The sequence below is a fragment of the Anopheles arabiensis genome, chromosome 2, assembly GCF_016920715.1.
Source record: "Anopheles arabiensis isolate DONGOLA chromosome 2, AaraD3, whole genome shotgun sequence".
NCBI classification, from domain to species: domain Eukaryota; kingdom Metazoa; phylum Arthropoda; class Insecta; order Diptera; family Culicidae; genus Anopheles; species Anopheles arabiensis.
Window position 1 is genome coordinate 1,330,319 of NC_053517.1, and position 25,719 is coordinate 1,356,037.

Below are 25,719 nucleotides of genomic sequence, written 5' to 3' on the forward strand. Positions count from 1 at the left end.
ATCCTTCCATTTCTTTCCGCCCTCGCGCCCGCGAGTCCACGAGGCAAAATTGGAAACGTTCGGTTCCGGTTTTCATGTGTCGCGCATGTGTTTGGTTGCAATATAAATGTATACTTAAGCCGGCCGTGCAGAACCCGAGACGCTGGTAAGTGTATGTGTGCCATGTTACAGACGCGTTACGCTGGGCCCTCGTTTGCTGTCAGAGCCCGAGAGCTCGAGCTCAAAACACACGACAGATAGATAGTGTAATTCAACAGATAACAGCACATCTAACAGTACTGGCAGCATCAGCAGCATCAGCAGCAGCAGTTTGCAAGAAAAGCGGAACCGGCTCGGGGTTCCTTTGCCTCCAAAAACGAGCCACACCACCGTGTGGGATTTGGCCAACAAGACCACCAACAATACAGCGAACGGAGCAAACAAAGAAAAAAAACCTACCCACCCGGCACCCGGAAGTTGACTAGGATCCTCACATAAAGGAAATGATTTATTGCACACTGCAGCACGGATTATGTCGCCTGTTGTTCGGAACGGGGGCCGATTTTTTGTCCGTTGACGGGCGGGAGGATATTTGTTTGTTCATGTTTTAGTTTCGGTCGGTCGGTCGGTCGGGCGGTCGGTCGGTGGTTGGCATCTAATATTCTTACAACGGCGAGAAGAATTTAGCCCTTTCCCCGCGCACCGGTCTGTCGCGTAATCTAGCACCCAAGTTTTGTCACACTATTCGATCCCTGTGGAGGGTAGCGGAGGGGCGAGACGTCGCTGGAAGTCGGCAGGCTGCGATGAGTTTTGAAACGGAGATGTTTTAGGAAATGGCTGTTGGAAAAACAACATGCGACTGCGGGTAAAAACTGTTCCGTTTCGTACCGTCAGATGAAGTTTTCGTGAACCTCACATGGCGCACAAGCACACACACACACACATGCACGGCTCTGTTGCGCACTATCGAGCATCGAGCATTTGCATAATAGATAAACTTGTGCTCAACTTGTGTACGCCCGGCTAAGTCCCGTGCGCTCGGTGTCCTACGCAGCAATGTCGGCACGTCAAAAAGTCATTGTGGCAGTTAAAGATTACGTAGCTTCCGTTATCCGGGCTCGGCGCTCTTCATTCGGTGGCCCACACAAAAAGGGGTTTTAAATCATGATTTTTCTCCCTGCCATTTCCTCCGTACAGTTTGCCCGAAGAGTCTCCACGTTCTGCAACGGCAATAGAGTCTCGGTAATGGAAGCGATACAATTCAAAAATTGAAAACCATTCCCAATCCTGTATTGTGTCTGTTTGTATGTGTATGTGTAGGGGGTTGCTTGTAGAAGCCAAGCAAATAGGAAAGACTTTTCTTTTGCACTGTTTACCGGTTTGACGTGGAGCACTTTTTTATTATTAAACCATTTTCCTATCCTGCCGCACCGTTGTTCCCCCCTGTGCTTGTTTTTTTCCCCGCCCGCCCCACCGGGGGTGACCACGGACCGGGCGGGTTGTGTTGCATTTGTGGCCAGAGTCGTCTCCTCGTCGCGCGGATGAATTATGGGCGTTATTGTTGCTGTCAGTTGGGTAGTTGTGGGATTTCGGTTGAAGTTTATTTGTGCAAAACTGTTGTGTGCTTGCACGGAAAGGGCAAATTTGTAACTCGTTTGGCTTTCGCATCGCGATTGTGCTCGAGGGTAGAGGGCAGAGATGCACCCGGGTGACGCGTGGACTCGGTACCGTAGCCCTGCGGGTGGGGGTGAAAAATAGTGCAGCAAATGATTGTGAAGAATTACATTCATGAGTATGAAAAATGATACTGCATTCAAATGAATCATTCGACGGTGGCGGTGAAGGCGAGCGGGAGCACAAGCTTTTCGGGCTGTGCTTTTGATGGAAGAAGTTTTTATGAATTCAAATTAGTTTGGGAAATAGTTTACACGATAAAGAAGATGGAAAATTGCCTTCTCTTAGGAACAAATCGTTTCCAACTTGGCAAAGTCAGCTTAGAGCTTTGTGTAGTGCGTTGCGTGTTCGTTTTCTGTGTATCTTGGCCATTAAATCTTGCCAGGATCTTTTGACCACAGCGACATACTCTTCGAGCGCTACGTTGTGGGTATTGTGTTCACATCTCTATTAGATCATGCATTCTTTTTCAGATAAGATTGCCAGAGAAAGATTGAAGATTGGCGATTAAATATTTGAATACATTCACTAAGATTTGGCTTTTTAGTTCCAAAATGTATGCTTGAAAGGTCTTTCTACTATGTTTCACTTTTTACGTTTACAGTAATCTAACCAAAATGTCTTTTCCTACGTTATCGTCTATGACTCACCATCATTTACCCTATTACTGTTTGCTGAAATCGAAGATCCAATCCAATTTACTTTGAAATGGTTCTATTACAGCCATCCGCCGGAGCCGCACACTTCCCAAGCCCGAGAGATAGAGGCTTCAAATCATTCGGTAATCCTCAATTTGGGCGCACGTTGATAAGGTTGGCTTTAATTTTAAAACGTTCCCCCGCTCTCGCTTTACTATCTTTCGCGGTCGGGCTTTGCAGCTTATTGGTGATGTGGAGTTTTCACACTTTTTGTCAACAACTGCCGCACGATTACTGCGCAAACCGAAATGTAAACCTTTCCTCTGTGCCTCCCCCCCGAGTGCCAGGTTAGGCGTTTTCCTTCCTTCGAAAACAGCAGATAGCGTAGCGTACGCGATTGCAAGGAACTTTGTGGGCGATAGTCGACCGGCATGAAAACATGAGCGAGTGTGTTTGCTGTTACAGTGTGGCGGAGTGTGTGTGTGTGTGTGTGTGACAATGTAAGACGATGTTACCGATTAAGGATTTCGCTGGTTGTCGTGTTCCATTTACAATACCGTCCCATATTCTTGCCGTCAGCGGGCGAGTCCGCTTACAAGGGCCGCCCGGACACCGTTGATGACAGGGAGGCATCCACAACGACAGAATGGTTCGGTGTCATGAGCCAGGGCAAAATCGAACCTTGAACGAGTGCCAGAAAGCAGATGGAACGATCGCTTCGGTGGCATTCTCCAGAACATAGTAAGTAAATGAAGAGTTCGCTCTGCGCTGCTCAAACACCGTCCGGCTAGCGTGACCACAATGTACGGATCAGTTACCTGCGGCAGCGTGGTGGGTCGAGAAAGCAGAGCCTAGCTCACACGTCGTCGAAATGAAAGAAACACCGAGAACACACGGTTGCTTGGGAAGAAACCGAAAACGAACGCTTTGGATACGTTCTCGCGTTTCACATAACATCAAAACCCCCAAGAAAGTCATGGTTCGAGCACATGGAGGCGCCGGAGCATACATTCCTCGAAGTGCTTACCGCTTGGTGTGGTTTCGGTTTCCGTTCGTTGGATTCACACACACACACATACAGGCTGCATCGTCACGCCACATGTGATGCTAAATGAGTGTGACTTGAAAAACAGTTAACGCTTAGGAAAATCCATCTCCAAACTCCAAATCCGGCACGAAAGCGGACGCCGTGGATGCGATGGCACACGCCGACGCCTTCGGCAGGGAAAAGGTGATGTGTCGTGTTTGCTTCGGGAAAATTAAATGACAACGACAAAGCAAACGACACTTTCAAAGTGTCGGGCGGTGGGTGAGAGATGAGTTCCGGAGAACTAGGTGGCAGCATGGGCGGATATCAAGTTGCTGGCTAGAACGTGCAGCGGCTTAGGCTAAAGGATAAACAGCACAAATGACTAATGAAAATAAATGGCGCCTCAGATAAGGCGATGCTGTGCTGTGTGGTCTTTCGCCTCAATCCGACGTTTGGAGAAACGCTGGGGGCGTTTAAAAAGAACCCACAGCACGAATGAAAAGTGACAAAATGATCGAATCATACGAGTGACAATGCGTGTGTGTGTGTGTGGGTAATGTTTTTTCAGCCTTCCGAAAGTCATCATAGCCGATGGGGGGATGAACGGCTCCATTCTTATTATGATTATGTGCAAAGACAATGGCGTATGTGTACAGTGACGTTCGAAAGTGTGTGCAGAAAATCTACTCTAACGAGGACGGAGAGCCAGTGTGCCCGACTGACTGAGGCGTAGCCGACAGTGACATGCCAGTTACGTCGCTCGCCGCCAAACTGCACAGGCAGTGGGGAAATTAATACCATCTGCAAACAATTTGTAGCAATTGAAGCACATTTTATGGCACTTAAAAATGTGACATCTATGGCCGGGGACGTGCCGGGGAAGAAATACCACCGGATTCGTGAGAAATAGCCCACTTTGTATCGTAATTAAATTTCTTGCAACAAAAAGGAACCCTCTTCCATTGCAATGTCCCTGCAAGACCAGGAAGAAAGAAAAGAAAAAAGAATATCATTTGTAGTCCGCGATTGCTGGGCGGAAACGACAAAACCCTCACTGTTGACGGCACGTTGGAACACATTTATCGGGAATTGGCGCGCGTCGCCTCGTTCGTCTTCGATTTTCATTTCCTTCCGGCGTGCCAGCATAATAAGGATGTTTCGCTGTACAAATGGCCCTCAATATGGTCGGCTGGTTTAATGTTTTTTTAAAGGCAATGGCACCAGAATAAGAGAAGGATGTCCGAAGAGGAGGCTCGCATCCGGAAAAGGATCGCAAATATTGCACGAAGGAATTTCCCATTTTCCATGCAAAACTACACCCCGTGAAAGATGCTCTTTATTAGGGAAATTACATTAAGGAGCTGGAGCTGGCTGGTTTTTTTTTTGTCTGTTTGCACTGGACGATCCCTGAAATGAAGCAAATAAAAAGCGAATCTTTCCCTTTTTGTCGCTGAACGATTTCTGGGAACAGTTTTATTGAAGTAAACGTGTTTTTTTTTTGTTATTGGCCAAAGAGACGTTGATGCGGACACGGACGCAGGCAGGAAGGCAAAGTCATATTAGGTCTTTGGGCGGGACCGAGTTTCCTGTGATGCTATTTTTAAACCGATGATTTGTGAAAGGTAAACCCGTGTGCAGCCTCTGTCGGCGTTGGATTCCTTTATTCGGTTGGCTTAGCTTTGAAATGAATTAAATCCACATGGAGCCACTGGCTTTGTTCATTCCAAGTATGAATCTCTCTCTCTCTCTCTGACCCAACCACCAAATGATTGTTAGGGGTTTTGCTGATAAATGGTATAAAAAACACGCTCTCGGGGAAAAACAATGTGCACGTTGTTAATGCATTCGAGCTAATCCTTGGTCGGGAGCTGAGCGTTAAAATAATGCTCTAGGTACTCTGAACTTTAACCTTCACCGAGCCCGCAAGGGAAGGGATAAAGTCAAAGCCCTTCGGTACACCCTTCCTCTCGCTCACTGTTTGCTTACGGTATTAAAAACAGCATTTGCTTGAAGATATATAATGTGGTATTGTTGAGCATGGTTTTAGCGGTAAAGGTAAAACTAACCGTACTACGTTATTTTGGCTCGGGAACTGAAGAGGGGTGTGGGTGGAATAAAAGAAGGACTCTCTTCTGACTATATGTGTGTGTGTGTGTGTGTGTGTATGTGTGTGGGGGGAGGGGAATGGGATAGGAAAGCTGAAGCTGAAAAAATATGATCCATTACCTAGTCCAATGGCACCGATAAAGTGCTTTCCTCCAGTGTTTGGACCATACTTGGAGAAATCTTGGGCAAACTCTCGTTCATCTGTTCGGCATGCGGGTGAAAAAGAAAAAAAGACAGATAAAGAGAAAAAAGACAGAGAGAGAGAGTGAGTGAGTGAGTGAGCGAGAGAGTGAGCATGAGAACGGTTGCAGGAGGGAAGGAAAGGTTTGGATGGGTAAAAATGAATAAAAACGCAAGCAGCAGGATCAGATGAAAAATTGCTTGTTTTGTCGGAACTTTTGTCCGTGGAGCAGTAGGAGCAGCAGCAACCCACCCTGAGCAGTGCCTGAGCCGGCCAGCGAGGAAAGGGGCAAGCGGGCATGATCACGTAGTAGCAAATGGAATAAAATAAAACAGCAGCAGGGGGAAGAACGGGGCAGTGCAAGAGTGGCCAGCGAGACCATGCGGGAGAAGGTGAAATGAAATGAAATAAGAAAGGTTTGAGAACATAAAATCCTGTCAAGGTGTGATCAAGGGGGAGGGGGAGGGAGGTTGAATGGCTTGCTGGGAAAGGGAAGAAATCGAGCTTTTAATGGATTTTTGGGGTGGGTGGTGGGTCTGGCCTAAAACCAGACGGCCCCAGATTTCGAGAGGAGCAAGATTTATTTCTAGCGGCAAGGTTCGCACCCCGAAGCTTTGCACGACCGAGTTGACAAAACATTGTTTTGCTGCAGATTTATGTGTTATTTGGAAGGTGTCGGATGGGCTGGTGACTGTGGTGTGGCAGACCCACACACACACGCATAGAGGCTAATATATTATCTGTTTGCTTAGACAAACAGGAAAGAAGACGCCTAGTTTTGCTTACTTATATTACCAAAATGTTTCCGTAAACAGTACAGACCGACGACGGTCGATGGTGAAGAATTTAAGGTCGGAAAATCACTCATTCCCGTCATGGTTCTGCTTCTTGCTCTAGCTACCACTTCTACGCAACCATCCAACGGCCATGCGCTCCAATGAATGCTTGACTGATTGCGTATAAGCTTAATAAACATGTAATAAATTGAATGACAAACGATCTTTATTGTTGTTTGCTAGACTCGAGATCAATGGCCATCGCCCAAGATACATTCTAGCAAGCAGCGTTTCCCTTCTGTGTCTATTCTACCCACCGCCTCTCTTGCAGCTCCACCCGAAGTTGATTATAAACGTCCGATTTCCCCACGGACCGTGGCACCCACAATAAAAAAAGAATACATTTTCCAATGCCGTCCACTTTGTGAGGGTTTTTGGTTGAAAATCCATTGTGCTGAAACATCTTCATTCTCCCCCCAGTGGTTCACCATCCACCACCTCTAGTCGGCGCCGTGCTGGTGCTGAGAAACCAAAAATCTTTCCAACTAGTCGCGTAGAACCGTCCGGAAATATTGGGATCAGAGCATGGCGCAGTACGGCCAACCGATACGTGGTAGCGTTTGGAGGGAACCCCAGAAGCCCAGAGTCAAGCGGAAAAGGTCACCCAAACTTTGATACTTCAACGCAAGGCTTCCTTTTATCCTTGACCTTTCGCTGGGGTCGGGTTTCACTATGCCCTCTGGGTGTTGCTCGCCATTGGGACGTGCATTTCCGCCTGGTCGGGCGTTCTTTTTTCGGTCGTTGTTGCGTAGCGAGGAGCATTTTTCCTCCCTCCTTACATTACGGTCTCGAAGCTATCGAACCGGTTGACAAAATCGACGCTATTGTTCGTTTACAAAAGGGCTGGCTGATCGGAAAGACGATGTCCAAGTTTTGAGGAGGAGTCGGCGTGATGATATGGGTATGTGTGTGTGCTTGTGTGTGTTGAGCTCAGAAATAGTTCCTATTGTCTGTTCTATTTGTACTCTTTGGCTGGAAAACACACCAGGCCGTTGTGCGATAAGCTGTGCTCAAGGTTTTTGGAATGTACTAAAAGATTAGACCACAGCCATTTGTAGATCAGATCGGTACGACAGATGAGACTGAGACGCCTTGTGCGAATGGATTATAAACCGAGAGTACTGTCCAACAAGTTAAACTAAAGAAAATCCTTTTTGCTACAGTGATGCTCTATGAAATTGTAAGCCATTAGGGAATGATGAAAATTTCACTTTGAGTGGTTTTGAATGGAATGTGGCAATCTACACACTCGCAACTGTTTGCATAAGTAAAAAACATGCCTGCACACGACTACTTCCACTAACAAAGCTCTTCTTAAGCTAAGTGAAAACTGTATATAATTAAGAAAAAAGTCACACGATAAAAGCATATTAATATACTAAAAAACCTTTAACAAAACTGTCGTCGTTTAAACTCGCCGAAAACACTCTGAACAAAGGAAATAAGAATGATAGAATAGGAGAAAGAAGACAGGAAAACACGAATACACGTGGAAAGCATAGAGGAAAGCCAATCGCCGGCATTAAGAAGGATAAAACAGTAAATGGGGACAAATAAGGCGCAAAGGAAACACAGCGGGAACACGGTGGGATATCCTGCCTTCTCTTCGTCCCAACCTCCAGACGCTACTGACCTGTGACGTCCAGATAAACGGCGAGATTTATTTTCGGCTCCGTGTTCACCTGACACTCATAAATTCCGCTATCTTTCTGCTGTGCATACTCAATTTTCAGATCCCAGTCGTCCGAGTCGGGCGGATGGATTACGGAGAAGCGCTGATCGCCGGTGTAGGTGTAGATGTTGGACGTCAATATGTGCAGGTCCCGCTTGCGCATCCAGGACACCTGTAAGTGCAGGGCAGGAGAAGAGAGAGAGAAAGAGGAATAAAATTCCCGTTAATTGCCAGTTGAAACTGTAGAGCATTTAGTTTAGACGCATCAGGGGTGCTTTTTTGTGTCTATATTGAAGCATTTAAATATTTAATTACATTACAGAACAGGTGACAGTCGAGAAAATATTGAATGGCACACCATAAACCGTTACCAGCGTCATATATTTCAATATTGAATCAATTTGATGTGACCACAAGCGTCGCGTGATGGCGAGATCATAATTTTAACGAGGTATTAAATTGTGTTAAATGCGAAAAAAAAATCCACCCATGGACGGGCAGTTGTTGGAAATAATTTGCCTAGCCGCAAAACTGCAATAGGTAACATATTACTATTGGGCGATCGTTCAATTGCATGGCTTGCCAAATCCTTTAATCTGCCAATCAAAAGCTGTGACCGCGCTTATGGTGCCGCTTTCATTAACAGTAGTTGACCACTGCTCTATGATTTGCCGCGTCACACAGCTAGTACAATAAATAGCAACTAGGGAAATCTCTTGAGCTGATTTTGCAATCGTTACATTAATCAATTTGTGTCAAATTTGTATTCATGTTCCTCCATTCGATGGCAGCAGTCCAAGGGATAGAAAAAATATATTCTATTTTTTCACCATAATTTTTAATGGCTTCAGCTACTTTGGAGGCTATGGCTTTGGAGACGTGCTGTTTACAAAAAATAGCCCGTGGAAGGGCAGCACAAAAGGTCGGAGCAAAGAGCGGTGAGGTTACATGGATCAATTAATCATAATGCGTCATAAAGTTCGGGAAAAACATTCTACCGTTGTACATGAAAAATGTCTGTGTGGATGCAATTGAGGGAGGTGGGTGGATAACAAAAAACAAGGTTCACGGACTCGTTGATACAGCACGTGGCCGTTTGAACCGTTCGAACGCTGCATAAACGCATCATGCATCGAGAACGGCAGCAAAGATACAAGTTGCATGAAGGGCCCGCTCACTGCAGCCGTCATGAAGCAGTGGACAGTAGAATAGAATAGAACGCTTTTGTTTGCATTTCCGGTCGCTGCTGTTGTGCATGTTTTGTGTGTCTCTTATGTTTTTTGTTCAAATGTGCGTGAGTGCGTCTGTTCACTGCAAAGCCAAAACCTTCTGCGTCTCGCGTTCGGTCGTGCGAATCGGCCACGACGGTTGGCGAAACAATGCAACGTTGTTCTTGTGCCGTCCTTTGACACGCGTGAATAAAGCATAACGGGTGGGCTTGATGGTGGGTTTTTTTTTTTTCAATACATATTTTTCATCGCCCTTTTGCCAACATTCTATATCAAACAGATCTTTGTCGGCGTTCGATACGATCGGCAGTGCGCGAAGGCTTTTGGAAGCGAAGGAGCGGCATTTTCAACTGAACCATTCCGATTGTCTGCACCCGCCTATCGTGGGCGCGCGAAACATCCATCCGTATCCGTGTTCTACCGGGGTTCGGGGTGGCTGCTGGAGCCGAACGGAACAGTGACTGAAACGGACCACTGAGCGTGCAGCGTGCTGGCAAAGTCGATAGAAACACTCCAAGCTCCCAGAGCGCCATATCGCACATAGGCGTGTGTATAGGCGCGCTGTGTTCGCAAGCATGACGAAAGGTGACATCACGGCAGGACATATTCCACCCCAAGATACACACACACAAGCTCGCATATGGCGACAAATGGCACACGAGAACGATGCAGCACAGCAACACAAATTGATGAATTATAGACTGAATATTTATTTCGCGAATTTTCCATTCGCATCAAAAATGTAGGCCCATGTGTCTGGCGGAAAGAATGTGCTCTCGCACGATGCTTATTTTGTACAACACCAGGGAGGATATTCACATACCGCTACACCACAGAGAAGGCCGATAGGACAAAAGGTGGCTGCTTCGGGTGGACGGACGGATGAGAAATGATGGGAAAAATGTCAGCTCAATTTGATTTTCCGGCGAACTGACGATTCAGTGCGAATGCTGCCCTTTTTCTGTGTTTGTGCTACTGTTTTTTGTCACATGATAATTTCAACTATTTTTGGTTATTTTTCATCGTGTGTTTGCATTTTTTTTGTGTGTGCAACTGATGTAACTGATAAAGTCGCCAACGCGGAAGGCGTGGAGCCGTGGAGATGGAAAATATTCGATGAATATTAACAGCCGAAAACAGAGCAGGAAACCAACCAGCAAATGAGTTGCAAACGGAGCAAACATATTTACCCCCAGCCCGGGGGCAAACGTCAAGCGAGTGAAAGATAATTCGTTTATGCAACGGGTATCGGGTACCTTAATGAAGTTTCCACGACTGTTCCTGACCGAACGGGTCGCCGGGTCAGGTGTCACTATAATTACTGAAAGCTTCAAAGCTATGCGTATGTATCCGAGTTAAGAAAATTTGCTACAGCTTGGAAGCCCGCAAGCTACTTCTAGAACATTCCGTTTTCGAGATGCAAATGGAGCTATTTTTAATTATTTTCTGATGCTGAAACAGCGACGAAGACATCATTTGCAGCACTAATTGGAGGGTTATATCTTTTTTTATTATTAATTTAATTACGCATACATACATTGGCACACAATCTCATTAAGCATTGCGGCAATGATTTGACGCATGTGATGGAACACATCCACCCCACGGTTTGTTCCCCACAGGGCACGTTCCAGTCAGTAGATGGCATTTCATAGCCCGCAGGCTTCCGTGTCCTTTGTTGACTTTTTGACAAAAACTCGCACCGACGTGCAAATAGAGACTTTTGAAACGGGGAAAACATTAACTCAATTGCCTGGGCGAAGAAAGGCTACACCGTTTGAAACTTTGTTCGAGGATGTGTGCGTGTGTGTGTTTGAGGGAAACTTTTCTTCCGTCTAATTAATGCGCACGTAAGTAAGCGAGTGTATGGCGCAAAGAATCTTGCGCGTTGTCATCGATGGAGGGTAAATGCTACGGGAAAGCGGTAGTCAAAGATGATTCTATTACTGTTCCATCCTAGCGAACAACGCAATAGACGGTGCGCAATCAGTCAGCCGCTTATGGCAAAGATAAATATGCCCCGCGTTGCTTCAGTCACAGCCCACAGTCCGTTTACTGCACAAACAGGAAGTGAAGCTGCGAAGCGTGACAAACTTTTGCCGGCACAACGAAATTATTTCCACACATCTATCACACATCCTGGCTGGAGCGTACGAACCGGAAGGCTACTGCACTGTAGGACGATTTGTGGTCGTCGATGGAATCGATTGGCCGTCAGAGCAGAAGCAGAGGCGGGCGGATTTTATGGGCGTCTTAGCCGACGGCCATAAGACGTGGTATAAATTGAGCTAACCGATTGCCCGGGCCCGTTTCGCTGCCGACGACGGGCGCAAGACAAAACCACATGAACACGCAAACGGCCGAGCTTTGCTTTGCGCACTGATATATTATTTTTCAATTATCGGAGATTTATTTAATTAAGAAAATCATTTACGCTTTTATCATCCCGGCTGACGCTGCCGGCGTTTATCCGGTGTGTGTCTGTGGGTGTGTGGGTGCGTTTTGCCCATATGTCTTTCGGTACGGCCGCAACGGAACTGCACGATTAACCGCGTCACGTGAGCGTTTCCGGGGAGCTGTTCCGAGGAATTGTTGGCGAATTGTTGCTAGACGATGTGATACGATTGATTTGCAAGCAGTGCGGTGTAGAGCACACGAGAGAGACGAGATCGATAATTAATTTCATCAGTTTGATAGATTTCCAACGCAGGCAAAATGCTAAATGCCAACTGCTAAATCATGGTTTTGTATATCTTGGGTAATTTTAAGAAACGTTACTGCGCTTAGAATTTGCTTCCCGTTACACGTATTCTAACTAACAGTGTTCACGTTCTGAAAACACTTTTACAGCAACTATGCCAAACCTCCAAACAGCTGGTGGGCTCTGGATAAACAATTTTGAGGATAGCTAATGCGCAAACATACATGCTCGGCACGGCTGTACTTGGTCCGCATAACCTACATCCGCATCCAGTTGGTGTGCTGAGAGCGCCTAGATTTGTGCCTACCTTCAGGCGTTCGTGTATTATGTTCGGTCGGTTTGACTCGCTCGTTCGTGTGTAGTACGCCATCACACCGCAAGCATACACACACATACACATGCAAACAGCTACATACGCACATGTAAGGCGACGTCGCTGGGTGTAATTAAATTCTGCATCCCAAGGCCCGAGGGGCGTCAGCGTGTAGCACCAGTTGTGCCACACGGATTGTCGCTCTCAGCAGGAAAGTTGGTCATGGTAGTTGGTGGGACGGTTTTTGGGCACGGCTAGAGGGCACGCGGGGTACACTGCAATGTCGTGGAATTCAATTAGTAACCTTGCATCACTACGGGAGGGTGTGCAAGGAGCGCCCGCTTACTTAAATTATGACATAGCAGTGAAGAAATGGTGAAGAAAATTCGTGCATTCCATCATTCTGCGACAAATCGTTGAGGGAATGTCGAAATTTCGGGTCGGGGAAAGCTTTAAGGCTCATCGATCGAACGCGCAGCAACACGTTGCCATTTGGGGCCTTTGTTCCGCTGCCGTCAGACTGGCAGGCAGTGCCAGGCTTGGTCTAATCCATCACACAGGATCGGTTCAGTGTTTGCGATTCACGTTGAGCATATAGGCTGATTGATTGATTTAATCATCTGTTAAACAGTTTATATGCGAATAATTTAGCTTGCCGTAGCGACAATGGCGAGCGGCGTAGCTCAGCGTGAATGGGTTTCTGCACACATCCCGATCGATCCCGTCCGATCTGATCCCGGGATGGGCTCGCTGGTTGGTCGGTGTTGCTGTCTGTTTTAATGGTACAGGAAGAGGGCGCACGAGTGTATAATAATAGCTAATGATGGATTTCAAACGAGCACGATGGTACACGTCAGTCGGTCGGACTTTTCGATGTTGTGCTGCGATCAATCGAGCGCACTGAGGCCGCATAATCACAGGCTGCGCGTTTCCGTCCGATTAGAAGCCAGTGATGCCAGCGCTTTTGAATAAATCGTGAAGATAGCATTCCACTAGTGAGCGGATTCGATGGCTAATTGGGTTGAAACCATTTCAACCGTCGACCGAAAATGTTCTACCGGCTTTTAATCACTGTAAACAGTTTCACACTCGGAGCGCTGTAAACACTGCCAACCACGCCTCCTGGCAGCGACACACACACACAAAGAACGGGGCAGGAAACGTTTACAGCATTCTCGAGAGCACCGACGACGGCTCCTTCCGCAGTTGTTTGGCAGTTCTTTCGCTTCCATTATCACTCGGTGGCAGTTGAGTAACTTTCTAATGTATAAATTAGCCCTCGATTCGCACACTCCGCACGATGGAACACATCCAAGTGCTTCGCCAAAGCATTCGCCACAAACGCCACACGCGCAGGCAAAAACTTAAAACAGAAAAACCTGCACATATCTTATGAGTTATGACATCGACTTTCCGGTCGTCGCTCGATGCAGTGGCAGTGCCGTGGGGTTGGACCAAAGTTTTCTTTTATTTTTTGGTCGCAAGTTCACTCCCGAAAGTTGCCTTGCACGGGCTCGCGAAGGGTTTTGAAGATTGGGCGGTTGTTTTGCTCGGACACGAAGACACGTGCGGTAAGATGTAGCCCACCGCAAAAAGGGACTGCCGTCTACGGTGCAGCCTCTTACAGTTCTGCTAAACCCCCTACCGAAACCGACACTGCACATAAATCTGGCTGCTCGATGTCGTTTTGGAGCGTGCGTTACGTGGCGGTTGGTTCGGAGGTTTGGTTTTAGCTTGCTTTATTTGTTTGAACACTCCAAACATGGGCTGGAGCGAAGCGACTGGAAGCACACACACACACAGGCACACGGAGTGCATGATGATTTATTTTAATGTATTTCCATTTATACCATTTCCTCGTTTGGTGGGCAGTTGGCGTGGTGCGCGGTGTTAAAAGCAAATAATTTTAGAAAGACACTGCCTTGGCAATGGCAAAAAAGGCACACGGCCACTTGCCGATTAGAACGCTCCCGTGTATGGTGACACGTTTCCTCTCGGACGTTTTCGAACGTTTTTGCGGGTACTAAAAGGCTGCCTTTTTCCCCACCGGTTCCATTATAACTGCCAATCGCGTCTATCGATGCTGCAGAGCCCGCGCAGAGTGATATGTCGATCTGGAAATCTCTATTTACGGGGCCGGCTGTTCATGAACACATCAGATTGTACACACACATACTCTCTCTCTCTCTCTCTTGAGCATCGTCGTCGTTGGTCACGGTCAGCGCCCTTTCCCGTAGGAGGCAGCAATGCACTGCACCTTCGCAGTGTTCTTCACCGCAAAACCAACCGACCGATGGTCACTCGTGGCCGTGCGGGATAAACACACGGGGATGCACGGAAGGGAAGAGAAGGGACCGAGGGTAATGCACTCAGCCCGGGACCCGTTAAGATAAATCACTGGTGTGTCATTCGTGTTCAGCAGAAAACCGCTGACAGTGATGTATTATGGGTGAGGAATTTATATCAGCCGTTCCTTAAAATGGCTGCTGGCCCGCACGATGTCCGCCGTTCGTCGGTGGCCGCATGCGTGCACGTTACGCTTCGCCGGCCAACCGACCAACCGGTGGTCAGTTTCCGAGCGCGGTGAAATAGTAGTTAATATTCGTAGCGGTGGACGCATTTCGTCCCAGGGAGCTAAGCGCCCGCCCGGCATGTGTATGCGTTTGCGTTTGCGGGATACAATCACGTGCCGTTTTTCAGCGCTGGGAGTTAAAGAATTCACCTTTTGCTGCAGAACGAAATGGGAGGGTGGTTGGGGGAAAACATGGCTAGAATGCAACCGACTCGCTTCGTGATCACACCGGCCGGAGCGAGCGACCGGCACACCAAAGGTCAGTGGTGCAGATACGAGCAAAAAATATGCTCTTCTCTTACTTGCCGTGTCGTGCGGTGCAGTATCATTAAGGGGCATAGGGGAGGGGGTTTCGGGTTTATAGAAAAGCATCACCATACAAAGCGCTTTACCATGCATCCATGTATCGTTTCGCAGACAGTCCGTAGACTCGTTCATACAGAGGATTAGGAGAGGCCACGTTTCCACAAAAGCTAAAAACCATACTGGTCAACGCAAAGGTAGCGAAACGTAACGAAGAGCGTAGAGGCTATACAATTCAACAATCGATTGCTATAAAAATGGTGCTTTATTATCAGTGAATAAATGTTTCAAAACCTGGTTAATAAAAGAAGCGAATGTAAGGTTTTATGTACAAAAGGGTTTTTATGCTCAAAGGGTTGTAAGAGCGCGAGCTTTCTCATTACTGCACCCAACGACTCTCACGTATTCCGCGCTAAAGTGTTGACGTTCTAAATAAGCTGTAGAGGTTGGAGCTTATCATAAAAACCCCTCAACAGCAGACAGTTTTGAATGGCAATTTTTCAAATCGATTCCCTTTTTACTACTTTTTTGCCGGCAAGAGCACCGAGCGACCGAACGAACGCTGTTTTCCAATAAATACCTGGCGCCTCCATTAAGCAAAGGTTATGGGCTAGTTTTATGGCTGTCATCTCGTGATCGCGGCGATTCACTATGGCCACTATTGTACTGCAGCTACTTCACCGCCGGTTTGGCAAGTTTCACACTTGAAGTGAATTCAATAAAAATGGTCAAATGAACAATTTCACGCGATCTCCATCTTGTAGAACCCGTGGCCCCAGGGGTCGATCTGCGACTCAATCTTGTTACGGTGCGAAATTGCACACCACGGCCTTGATGGGGAGGTTGGCAATGGTTTTATTTTCAATTAGGATTTACAGCACTTTAAACTCCTAATGACCGTTAAACTTGCGCTCAAATGGGATTTTCCACGCCAGGTTCTCTTCGCGCACTGCTCTCTTTCTCTCTCTCTCTCTCTCTCTCTCTCTCTCTCTCTCTCTCTCTCGTCTGATAGGAGCGTGCGTCGCTCGCAACGCGCAATGTTGTCCGGGCGTCTGGTGCGTTTTGTTTCTGGAGTCGTCTCAACGAACGAAGAAACAACACTGCCCTTTCATAAAGACGATAAAGATGTCGCTCGCGTCACCATTTTCCCAGTGTGTCGTTAAAGTGTGTCCGATAAACAAACACAACACATCTACCGGGGGGAGGAGGAACAGCTTCTCATTTCGGTCCCGCCGTTGGTTGGTTGGTTGGGGGTGAAGCAAGCAAAGCAAATGGCACCCGACAGGGATTTAATTTTTATCACTGCTCTCTTTCCAGCGTGTCGCGTCTGTGTCATTTTTAATATCTTTCTACTCCGTTGCCCCGCCGGCCGGAGCGGGCTCTTCCGGAGAGTCAAAGGCCAGCTCACGTGAAAAGGCAATGGAAGGCAAAAAAAACAGCACGATCTTCGTCTTGGTGGTTGAATTTAGGGGGCGGAAAGAGGAAGCAACATTCACAACATTTAATGACGACCGTAAAGAAGAAAGTCAAAATGCTTTCGGCTCAAGCAAACAACTTCTCCAAGGGCGGAAAGAAGTTTGCTAACGCACCCGACCGTGCAGGAGAGTTTTTTTGTGTGTGAGAGAGAGACAAGAAGCTTATCGCTACACAAGCCTATCTCACCTTAATTGGCTTATTATGGGTGAACGATGAAATATGATTACGTTTGCTCGTTGGCCATTGTTGGCTGTCGTTGTTGTTGCTGATGCTGCTGCCGATCGTCACTCCGCCACAGATTTCATCTTTTAAATAATCTCTTAAGGGCAAACAAAACCAACAACTGGAGTGGCCAAAGTAACGACCCACATCCACGGAGCCGAAAGGAAAGTGGAAAATGTGACGAATTTGTGTGAAAACATGAATGCTTCCAAGTTTTTCCTCTAATTTTTACGACCATTCATCGCGTCACTTTGCACCATGTTAGACACGACGGGAAGACCGGTGTCTGAGACCGGTGTTTTCAATTTTCTGCGAAACACATGGCAAGTCGAGGTAAGTCGTAAATTTGCGCCACTCTGCGACACGGGACGAGCTAATTAGTTGGTGGCCGGTACCGAAACACAATATAGCAGCATTACGCCAGATTTGATTTAATTTGATGCGTTCTTTGGTGTGGGTGGATGTGCGTGGTGGGGATTTTTTTCCTCTTCATCTCTACACCCACTTCCCGCAGGGCCGGATACCAACCAGAGTTAATGCCAGCTGATACCGGATCGTGCTTTGTTGATTTAGGAGAAGATTAAAAATATTCCATCCACCTCGGGCATACCTGTAGCCGTAAGATGAAGAAGAATGGAAAAGTCTTGCTTGGACGGGAGCGGAAAAGTGGAAGCCAGTTGATATGTTTGGAGAGGTAAATTGAAAATGATTTTAAATCGTTCCTTTCATATCTCATTAAGCGGTGTGGTGTGGGCAGCATAGCGCAAACAAAAAAGAAGAGAAAAAGCTAAAATGTGCAATCTTGATCGAGAAGATACAGCCTCTACGCCTATGATTTATCGTTCAGGGTGAAAGAAAATATTGGTTCGCCTGCTTACGCCAACGGCTGCAATGTAAATTTTGGTACAGCAACAGTTCAGTAGGACGCCGCATCTCGTTCGCTTTGGTGTAGTAATAGAATTACCTCAAACAAGATATCTTTCTCCTTTTTACTTATGCTGGTGTTTCTCTGCACGGCTTTTCAATCATGCACGCCCGTTGGTCTCGTTCAATTTATCTTAATAAACACTTTTGCCGATGGTGCGACGAGAACAGGGTTCAAAAAGCTTCAGCACGGAACAAATTTTGCCAAAAGGTTTGGAGCTTTGATTTAGTAAACTTATCGCCCATCGGAACATCGGACTCAGAATGTCTAACCGGTAAACGACGCATCTTAACTGCACTCCCACCATCAAAGCTTCTTCGGGTGGAATTAAAAACAAAAGCTTTCCTTGGCACCGACTAGCAAAGCGAAAACAAATACACTTAGTGTGTTTTATGGCCACAGTTCCCTATAGGCGCGGGTTGAAATGATGATTCCTCGGCCGACTTTGTGTGACTACAGCCGAACGGGGGGGTGGAACCGTGGGGCTGAGGCTCATCCACAGTGTAAACGAAATTACGCTAAGTAATTAAGGCGCCAGCTTAACGGTGAAGGGCCCGGGCCGGTAACCGGGACATTCAAAATATTGTTATAATGTATTAAAAGTGCTGCAGAAAGTGGTGGTGCGATCTGTTGTTCGCCACTTTCTGGAGCACGACGGCGGCTGCGGTAATGTTGGTGTTTAAAGATGAATGATTAGCTGGCGATGAAATTAAGCAGACCGGCCCGGAAAAGTGATGATAATGTTGATTTTGGGCGTTGAAAGTATATTTTACGATACTTATAACGACCGTACCCGACACACTATGTTGCTATGATAATCGAAATCGAGAGAGAGCGTGAGAGAAGAGGCAGTTTCGACTCCCACCTTCCCTGTTTACGACACAATTAAATGGGAAGTTTGTATTCTTTCATGCTGCACAAACAACGTACGGAGTTTGGCTTGAAGTCTCTTATCTTACTCGTACTCTTTAATGGTCTATGAGCTAAAGGGAAAGCATTGCAGCGCAGTACTGTGAAAGCCATTTTGACGATCGGTTGGACACACTCTCCTGGACGTTCCAATTTAACAGCTGAGTTCACTTTCAGTACCAGAAACCACGACCAGTAAAAAAACACACACCATAGAGCCCGGACGAGCGGATATACTTGTCCTGCTAAAGCACGAAACAGCTGGCTTTGGGCTAAAGCTTCCGCTCGACAAACGACAAATCCCACGAGGCTTGCACTGCAGATCCGTGAACGTCGCGGGTCCAGCGTGCTGCAAGGGTAATGGGTGGAAAAACGCGAGATAAAACGAACTCCCAGCGCATGGAGCCATGGAGTTGGTCGAGTCCATTGCTCGTACGACCTGGGCTGGGCTGTTGCTGTGCGCTCGATGGATGCAAATATCCGCACGAGATAACCACCGTAAGCCGTTGCGTGACTTTGTTAGAAATTGAAGATGATTTTTTGGGCAAACTTTATGGAAACAAACGGGGAGGAATGGTGTTTACAGACACACCAGATGCGAGTTGAGCACCGGTGGTCGGTGCCATTTCCCGCGATGCAGTTTTATTTTACTCCGCTTTTGGTGCAAGGGTTATCTTGTGCGTCGTTCAGCTTCCATTTTCATAAATTTAAATTACCGTCTCTGGCCGGCGCATGGTTCGATTCGGTGCAGTTTCAATGCGAACTGATGCGCACACCTGCTGACAGAGGACGCTCGTTTCGGTGTCGTACGCAAGGTAAAAACGCAACCATTGCGGTCGCTGGCCGATATGCGCTCCCCGGGGTCTGTTGGTGTCGTTATCACCTTCTCAGATGATTCACCTTTTTGTCGTAAGCCACACCCACAGACAGGTGTGACGGTATGAATGTGGTTTATTTTATCCCAAAACCTGCTCTAAATCATCAATATTGGAAGCAAAAGAGTTCCAATTCCTTTCCAATTGGACATTTGCATTCCTTACGGACATGTCCCGAGCGCAGAAATAAAACGTATAAGAACGAAGAAGGCCATTGGCCAAATGTACCTCCCAAACACACCGGCAAACATTCACACTCAGCATCCACACGGAACAAGAAAAAATAGGTGCAAAAAGGTGTGGATGGCCACATCACTTATTAAGCAATTTTTCACTGTCGGATGAAATGGGAAACTCGGAATGGGACACGTGTTGGCTGATCGATGGAATTGCGTCAACCACAGCGCGCCACCCAACCCATCGGATGCCATTTCGGTCACACTGAAACACTGCCTGTCACCTTTTCCCTTTCCCACTGTTGATTTTATACCCTTCCCCCTTCTTCCCTCTGTCATCACATCACACGCTCCTGCACATATCGAAATTTCGCAATAAAAATGAAGCGATTACATCCCGGGCACTGCGAGGAACGGGGAACGGGCACCGAAGGTCAGCGACAAATTGCGGTCGTTACAAAGTGAACCCCAATATTACTTTCTTGACAGCTTCCGGGAACAGGGGGAAGGATTGGCATTCGAACGTTTTTTTGTGTGTGTGCCGTTGACCCAAAAGTCGAATGGAACGGACTGGCAAGCCACAAACCGACCTGTCAGCATCCGGCGCGACCCTAACGCGCCACGTTTTCTCGCTCGTGATGGGTTGACCAAAAATTGCACCTCCAACGCAGCGGGGCTCGATTCGATTTGTCCACCAGCGGAGGAAGCATTCAAAGGTTCATTAGCAGGGTGGTGGATGGTTTGCTTTTTTATCACAGAGGGAGAAAAAGAGATAGAGAGAGGGAAGCGAGAGTGGTGTAAATGTGTTTTCATTCCACTTGCACCGGGACACGCCAACCCCAATACAGCTGACACATTACAATTTTTCAGGCAGCTTTATCCCACCGACCGGTAAATGGCACGAAGCGTTATATTGTTTGGCAGTTTGTTTCGATTGATCGTTAAAGATAATATGGGATGGGAAGGGGGTTTCGTAAGCCTAATTTAAGCACCCGCACATTCTCCGTTATTGTGGGTACATTTATTTCCTTCTCCATGACGCTGCGAGTAAGAGATTTTGCCTTTGCCGTTCTCAGGATACTCAGTGACATAATTCAGCAGCGATCGAAGCGATGGCTGCAAACGGCAAACAGTGCGGAAATGAGTTTAGAATGAAGCGGAAACACAAAAGTCAAACATTAACTCAACTTTAATAGAACACAGCAGACCGTTTACACGAGCAAGCATTTATGTTTGCTCGGCGCTTCCTCGTTACCATTGTGTTCTCGACATCGACATCGTGGTCCCATTATAGTTCATTTATTGTAAAGTTTGTGTTCGTTTTTCCCACATCCACCCATTTGCTGTGTCGTCTCTTACTCGACAAAAAAAGAAGAGACGAAGCGAGAGTAAATTGTTAGCACAATCGTTTGCCAGTCGAACGTTGCAAATTACAGATGGTACTCCAGCTGGCAGAATTGACTTGAAATAGCACTTGCACCGTGGAATGTTTCGTAATTAAACAGTGGTGAAATTGCTTGCACTTTCTCCACTCTCCCTTACCACCGGTTGGGAGCGATGGAGCGATGGAAAATGGCGAAAGCCAACCAACACCAAACACCTCTGGGAGAGTTGCTTGTGTGGCTGGGAGGCAGTGCTTTGGAGCTTGCCGCTGTAACAAAAACGAAGCCACAGGAGCAACCGTTTTTGGGGGCCAAAGAATTTAAACTATGCTGGATGGTATGATGCTTTTGCCCAAACTTACCCTGCGGGTAGTTGCTGCACGAAGAGCGGTGCGGATTCGAGCGAGAAATGGAAAATTGAACTTTTCATGTTTTCGCCAAAGTAAAAGTAAAAGTAAAAGTTTTGCAAAACGACGTGTTTCTACGTGTAACCCAGATGCTGGTGTCCCAGACCGGTTAACACTTGCCGAGGTGTGCTGCTCGGAAGGGCGATTAACCTCAGGTGCGTTTTCCTGGTGCTTGAAGCTGCATTTTGGAAGTCCACTTTTAACTCAACTAAACTACTCAACTCTTGAAGCAACTTAAAGCCACTCAACAAGAACCAACTCGATTAAATTGAACTCAACCTAATGGAGTACGGAGCCGGCCTTTTGCAACTGGACAGTGCAGACTGTTTACAATTCGCATCTAATTGAAGCAGAAAGAAGCAATAGCAAACATTAAAAGCATTATTTTTCCGCCAAAGAAACTAATATCTTTTCACCGGGTGCGACAAACCGAGAGGCAACCGTGTCGGAGGACCGCCGGACATCAAACGGAAACGGCACGTGGACGGCAACGCATCAAAAGGACGAAGTGAAAAAGGGCATCATAAACGTAATAGAAATTTATTTTATTAGACTTTGGCCAAACAGTTCACCCGCCGTCGCCGCAGCGAGGCGAGAGGTTACCGTGACAGTGGGCGGTGGCGCTGGTGGTGGTACATTCATCCACCCATCGGACAGTTTCGGTTTTCCAGTTTGCTTTTCTAACGTCGCCGTCTGCCTTTGGCACAAAAATACACACACACACCCACGGCCCAGCTCCGATGGAAGACAAGCAAACGGTGACAAACAGTTCGCAAAGGGCCCGACATGTGCCTGACAGACACAGCGCGCAAAGGAAAATGAAGCAAAATACACACAGTCATGCACATATACACACACACACACACAAACAAGAGCGTCGCAAAAAAGTAAATCGTAAAAACGGTTCCACGAAAAAAAGAGCGTGTGATTTATGGTTCAGACACGGATTAACGTATTTTGCCATTCGCATCGTTACTTTCTTTGGACGCTCTTTTGCTTTGGCGGCGAGCTCAGTTTCATTCCTTGCAGGGGCGTTTTTGGAGCTTTCCAAACCATCCACCTTCTCCTGGTGCTCCACTTGGCCGCCCATCGTTTGATATTTCGTGTCGCACGAAATTTAAACCTCCAAAAAGTTTAGCCAAAGCCATAATTGTGGTAAGCGTGGAAAAATTGGCCTTTGGAACTCTCGGAGTCGGGGGGGTGTCCATCCCGTTGGAAAGAGAGAGCAACCCCCGAGGACGGACGAACCACACGAACCAACCATTCTCAGGTTACCGTGTCAGTTGCAGCCCTCCCCCGCGCGAGGGCAGAAGGTACACGCGACAGCGAAACAATAAATATTGAAACAAGGTCGTAAATTGAGACAAGATTTGCACCGATGGCCATTCGGTTTCGGGATGTTGTATTTATTTTTTTGCTGCTCTCAAAGCGAACCACGAGTCCATTTTAGTAAGAAAAATTAAAATACATGGCATCGGTTTTGTTACGATTTCTTGGAAGGAGCTAGAGCGAACGACTCTCGAATGTCATGAGCAACCGCTCACAGTACAAGGTCATTCCAAGGCGGCCCCAGCACCGGTGGAACATCGGTTTAAGTTTCTTGCTTTTGCACATCGCCCCATGGACCAAGAAACTGGGTCAACTGGCATGAAAAGACTGCTGCATGCAGTGGCTGTATCGAGATTAGGCAACGGCAACGTTTAACGATCGGTACGAAACACTCAAACGCTTCATTCCACACACTCACTCAGTGGTCATTAGCAAGTCGTTAATCGATTGGCACGTCATTGTGAACGTCGCTGACGAGCAGAGCCAACGGTTTCGAGGAAACCTTTAATGTTCGCCAAGGGTAGATCGATTTCTTTTCCCAGCCAAAACACAAATGTGTGCCAAAATCAACAATATCCCAGCGCTACTACTACTGCTACTCACACAGACACTCACACACACACTCACCGTCGGACTCGAGTAACGGATGAATCTAATTAAGATTTTGCTTACGCTTGACAGTGTACCTAATTCCGGAAGCTTCCACTTTATACGGTCCGACAGCAGTCGAAAACTCGGCAGCGGCCGACGGAACACGGACAAATATGCATCCCGGTAACAGATGTGTTTTCCCTCTCGAGAGACACTAAATCCTGCCGTGCCGTCGTTTTTTAGGGGGGGGGGGTGAAGTTTTCCCATCGCTTTCCACGGCGCGCGTCCTTTCCGGGGCATTCCGGAGACAAAAGAGCGACACTTACTGAACCGGGCAAGTGGGCATCCCCGGGAAAAGGGTCATCGAAGCGTGTAATTAGAAGAGATTCGAATTTGGCCAGACGGAAATTGGTGCTGGAAATCTTTGACCCGTTCGCTTTGTGGGGAGGGCAATGGAAGAATGGGCGAACGGGCTCGTTTGGTCCAGCTTGCACGACCTTGAGCGAAACGACCGGGCAGCACACTTCGTTGCTCAAGGAAACGCCCTGTCCGGGCCGTGCTGCAGGTTCGCTGCCAGATTGGAAAGTGCAACAAATGGTCACAGGCGAGAAAACATTTCAAGCTGTAATTTATTTCATTTGAGAGGGAGAAAGAAAGGTCGAACGAAACGAGCGGACAGCTGCACAAGACAAGGCGGGAGCGACATGCCTGACATTCGTAATTAAATTTGAAGAGAGAAGCTCGCCTGGGACCTGCTGATGTGATTATCGCCTCATGCCATCTTGTAGTTGCCGCCCTTGTCTTACTTTTATCCTTCCGTGGTTTCCGCGTATGACGTAAGGGGCCGGCGAAGGAGACCGATTCTTGAGTGACACTTGCTTTCGCACTCCTTCCGCTTGCCCACTTACTCTCCCAGACCCACCGGTATCGTTTGCAATAACAAATTACACCGATAACGATAAAACGTTGCCTATAATGAGACACCCGAACGATGTGCGCCTGTGTGTGTCTCATTATGGACAAAGTCGCAAGAAGCGGTTGCTTGAATGTACATTTGAAACGGGGAAACAGGGGGGGGGGGGAATGGTTCGCTTCGGATGGCGAATGTTTTGAATAATGAAGCAAGTCAAATCTAATCATGTTAACGGTAGTGCCGGCGAGCGCCACGCCGTGCCTGCAGATCGCCTCCTTGCCGTAATCAATTTTAAATTAGACACGTTCTCATAAAAGCCAACCGCCGACGCTCAGGATGCTGTGCTTGAAGGGAAATAAGAAAATCCAGCCCAACTCGTGCGCCCGCGTGTGTCAAGGGGGGCTCGCGGGCGCTCTCCACGGATGATGGGCACGAAGCCTTCATCTTTAGCATGTGTCGGGAATGGGATGCTTACGCTGGCAGATGCGCGTGAAGCACACTGTCACTGACTCGATAATTACCCTTCGGGCGCCCGACACGCGTTAGCCTCGGTGAAAGCACATTCGCGCGCGCGCGCCCCAAGAGGTTGGCGGAGACTGGCTGCAAGGAGCGTGCTTACAAGCACGGGAATCAATGTTTTTGCTCTTGTACCGGGCATGTGTAATCTTCTTTTAAGTACCAGATTTAACGCAATTTAGTACACCTGCCGACAGAGGGCTTCGGGATGGTTCAAGGACAGCTCGGGGCTCCAAGCCAGGGCTCCAGGTGGGAATGGAAAACAAAGAACGGAGCTATGTTCAGGACGGAGCTTTCCCATCGGAAGAGTTTGTGTTTAGATTGTTTTAAAGTGAACACGAGCGAGAGCGAATGAAAGGGCAAAAAGGATTCTGTTTGATAATATTTCAATTTAGTTCACTTTTATTTTATCTTTATAATTCACAATTCCTTTTTGCCTGAACCGCGTGCTTCGCTTTTTATCTTACGTCTAACGCACACATACATTGTCCTCGCTATCGGTCTGACGCGTCCACATGTCCTATTGATCTCGCTGTCATAGCTTCCAGCGAGGATGATCGATGTGCGTCTATAGCGGTCGGTGCACTACTCACCGATTACATCTAACATACTCCCCGCATTGAAATAGGTATTTCAATCATCAATGGGAAGAACGCATAATTCTGATACCGCTCGCTTATATTCTCCCTTTGCTGTTTTAACTGTAACCACTCTGACAATACCATCTGCTCCAGAATGTAACTGTATTATTCTACCTAATGGCC

General features: G+C 47.3%; 1 protein-coding gene across 8 annotated transcripts in view; it reads right to left on the reverse strand.

The window, feature by feature from the left end:
- LOC120893765 overlaps nucleotides 1–25,719 on the reverse strand; it is a 135,595-nt gene that overhangs the window by 13,404 nt on the left and 96,472 nt on the right. For 6 of the 8 annotated variants that reach the window (XM_040295857.1, XM_040295851.1, XM_040295854.1 and 3 more), the window contains 2 exons: nucleotides 8,078–8,288; nucleotides 5,548–5,628 (listed from right to left, as the gene is read on the reverse strand). In XM_040295857.1, the coding sequence (XP_040151791.1) occupies nucleotides 5,548–5,628; nucleotides 8,078–8,288 (292 nt within the window). The remainder of the gene's footprint in view (nucleotides 1–5,547; nucleotides 5,629–8,077; nucleotides 8,289–25,719) is intronic. The other 2 variants (XM_040295859.1, XM_040295858.1) reach the window with 1 other exon arrangement.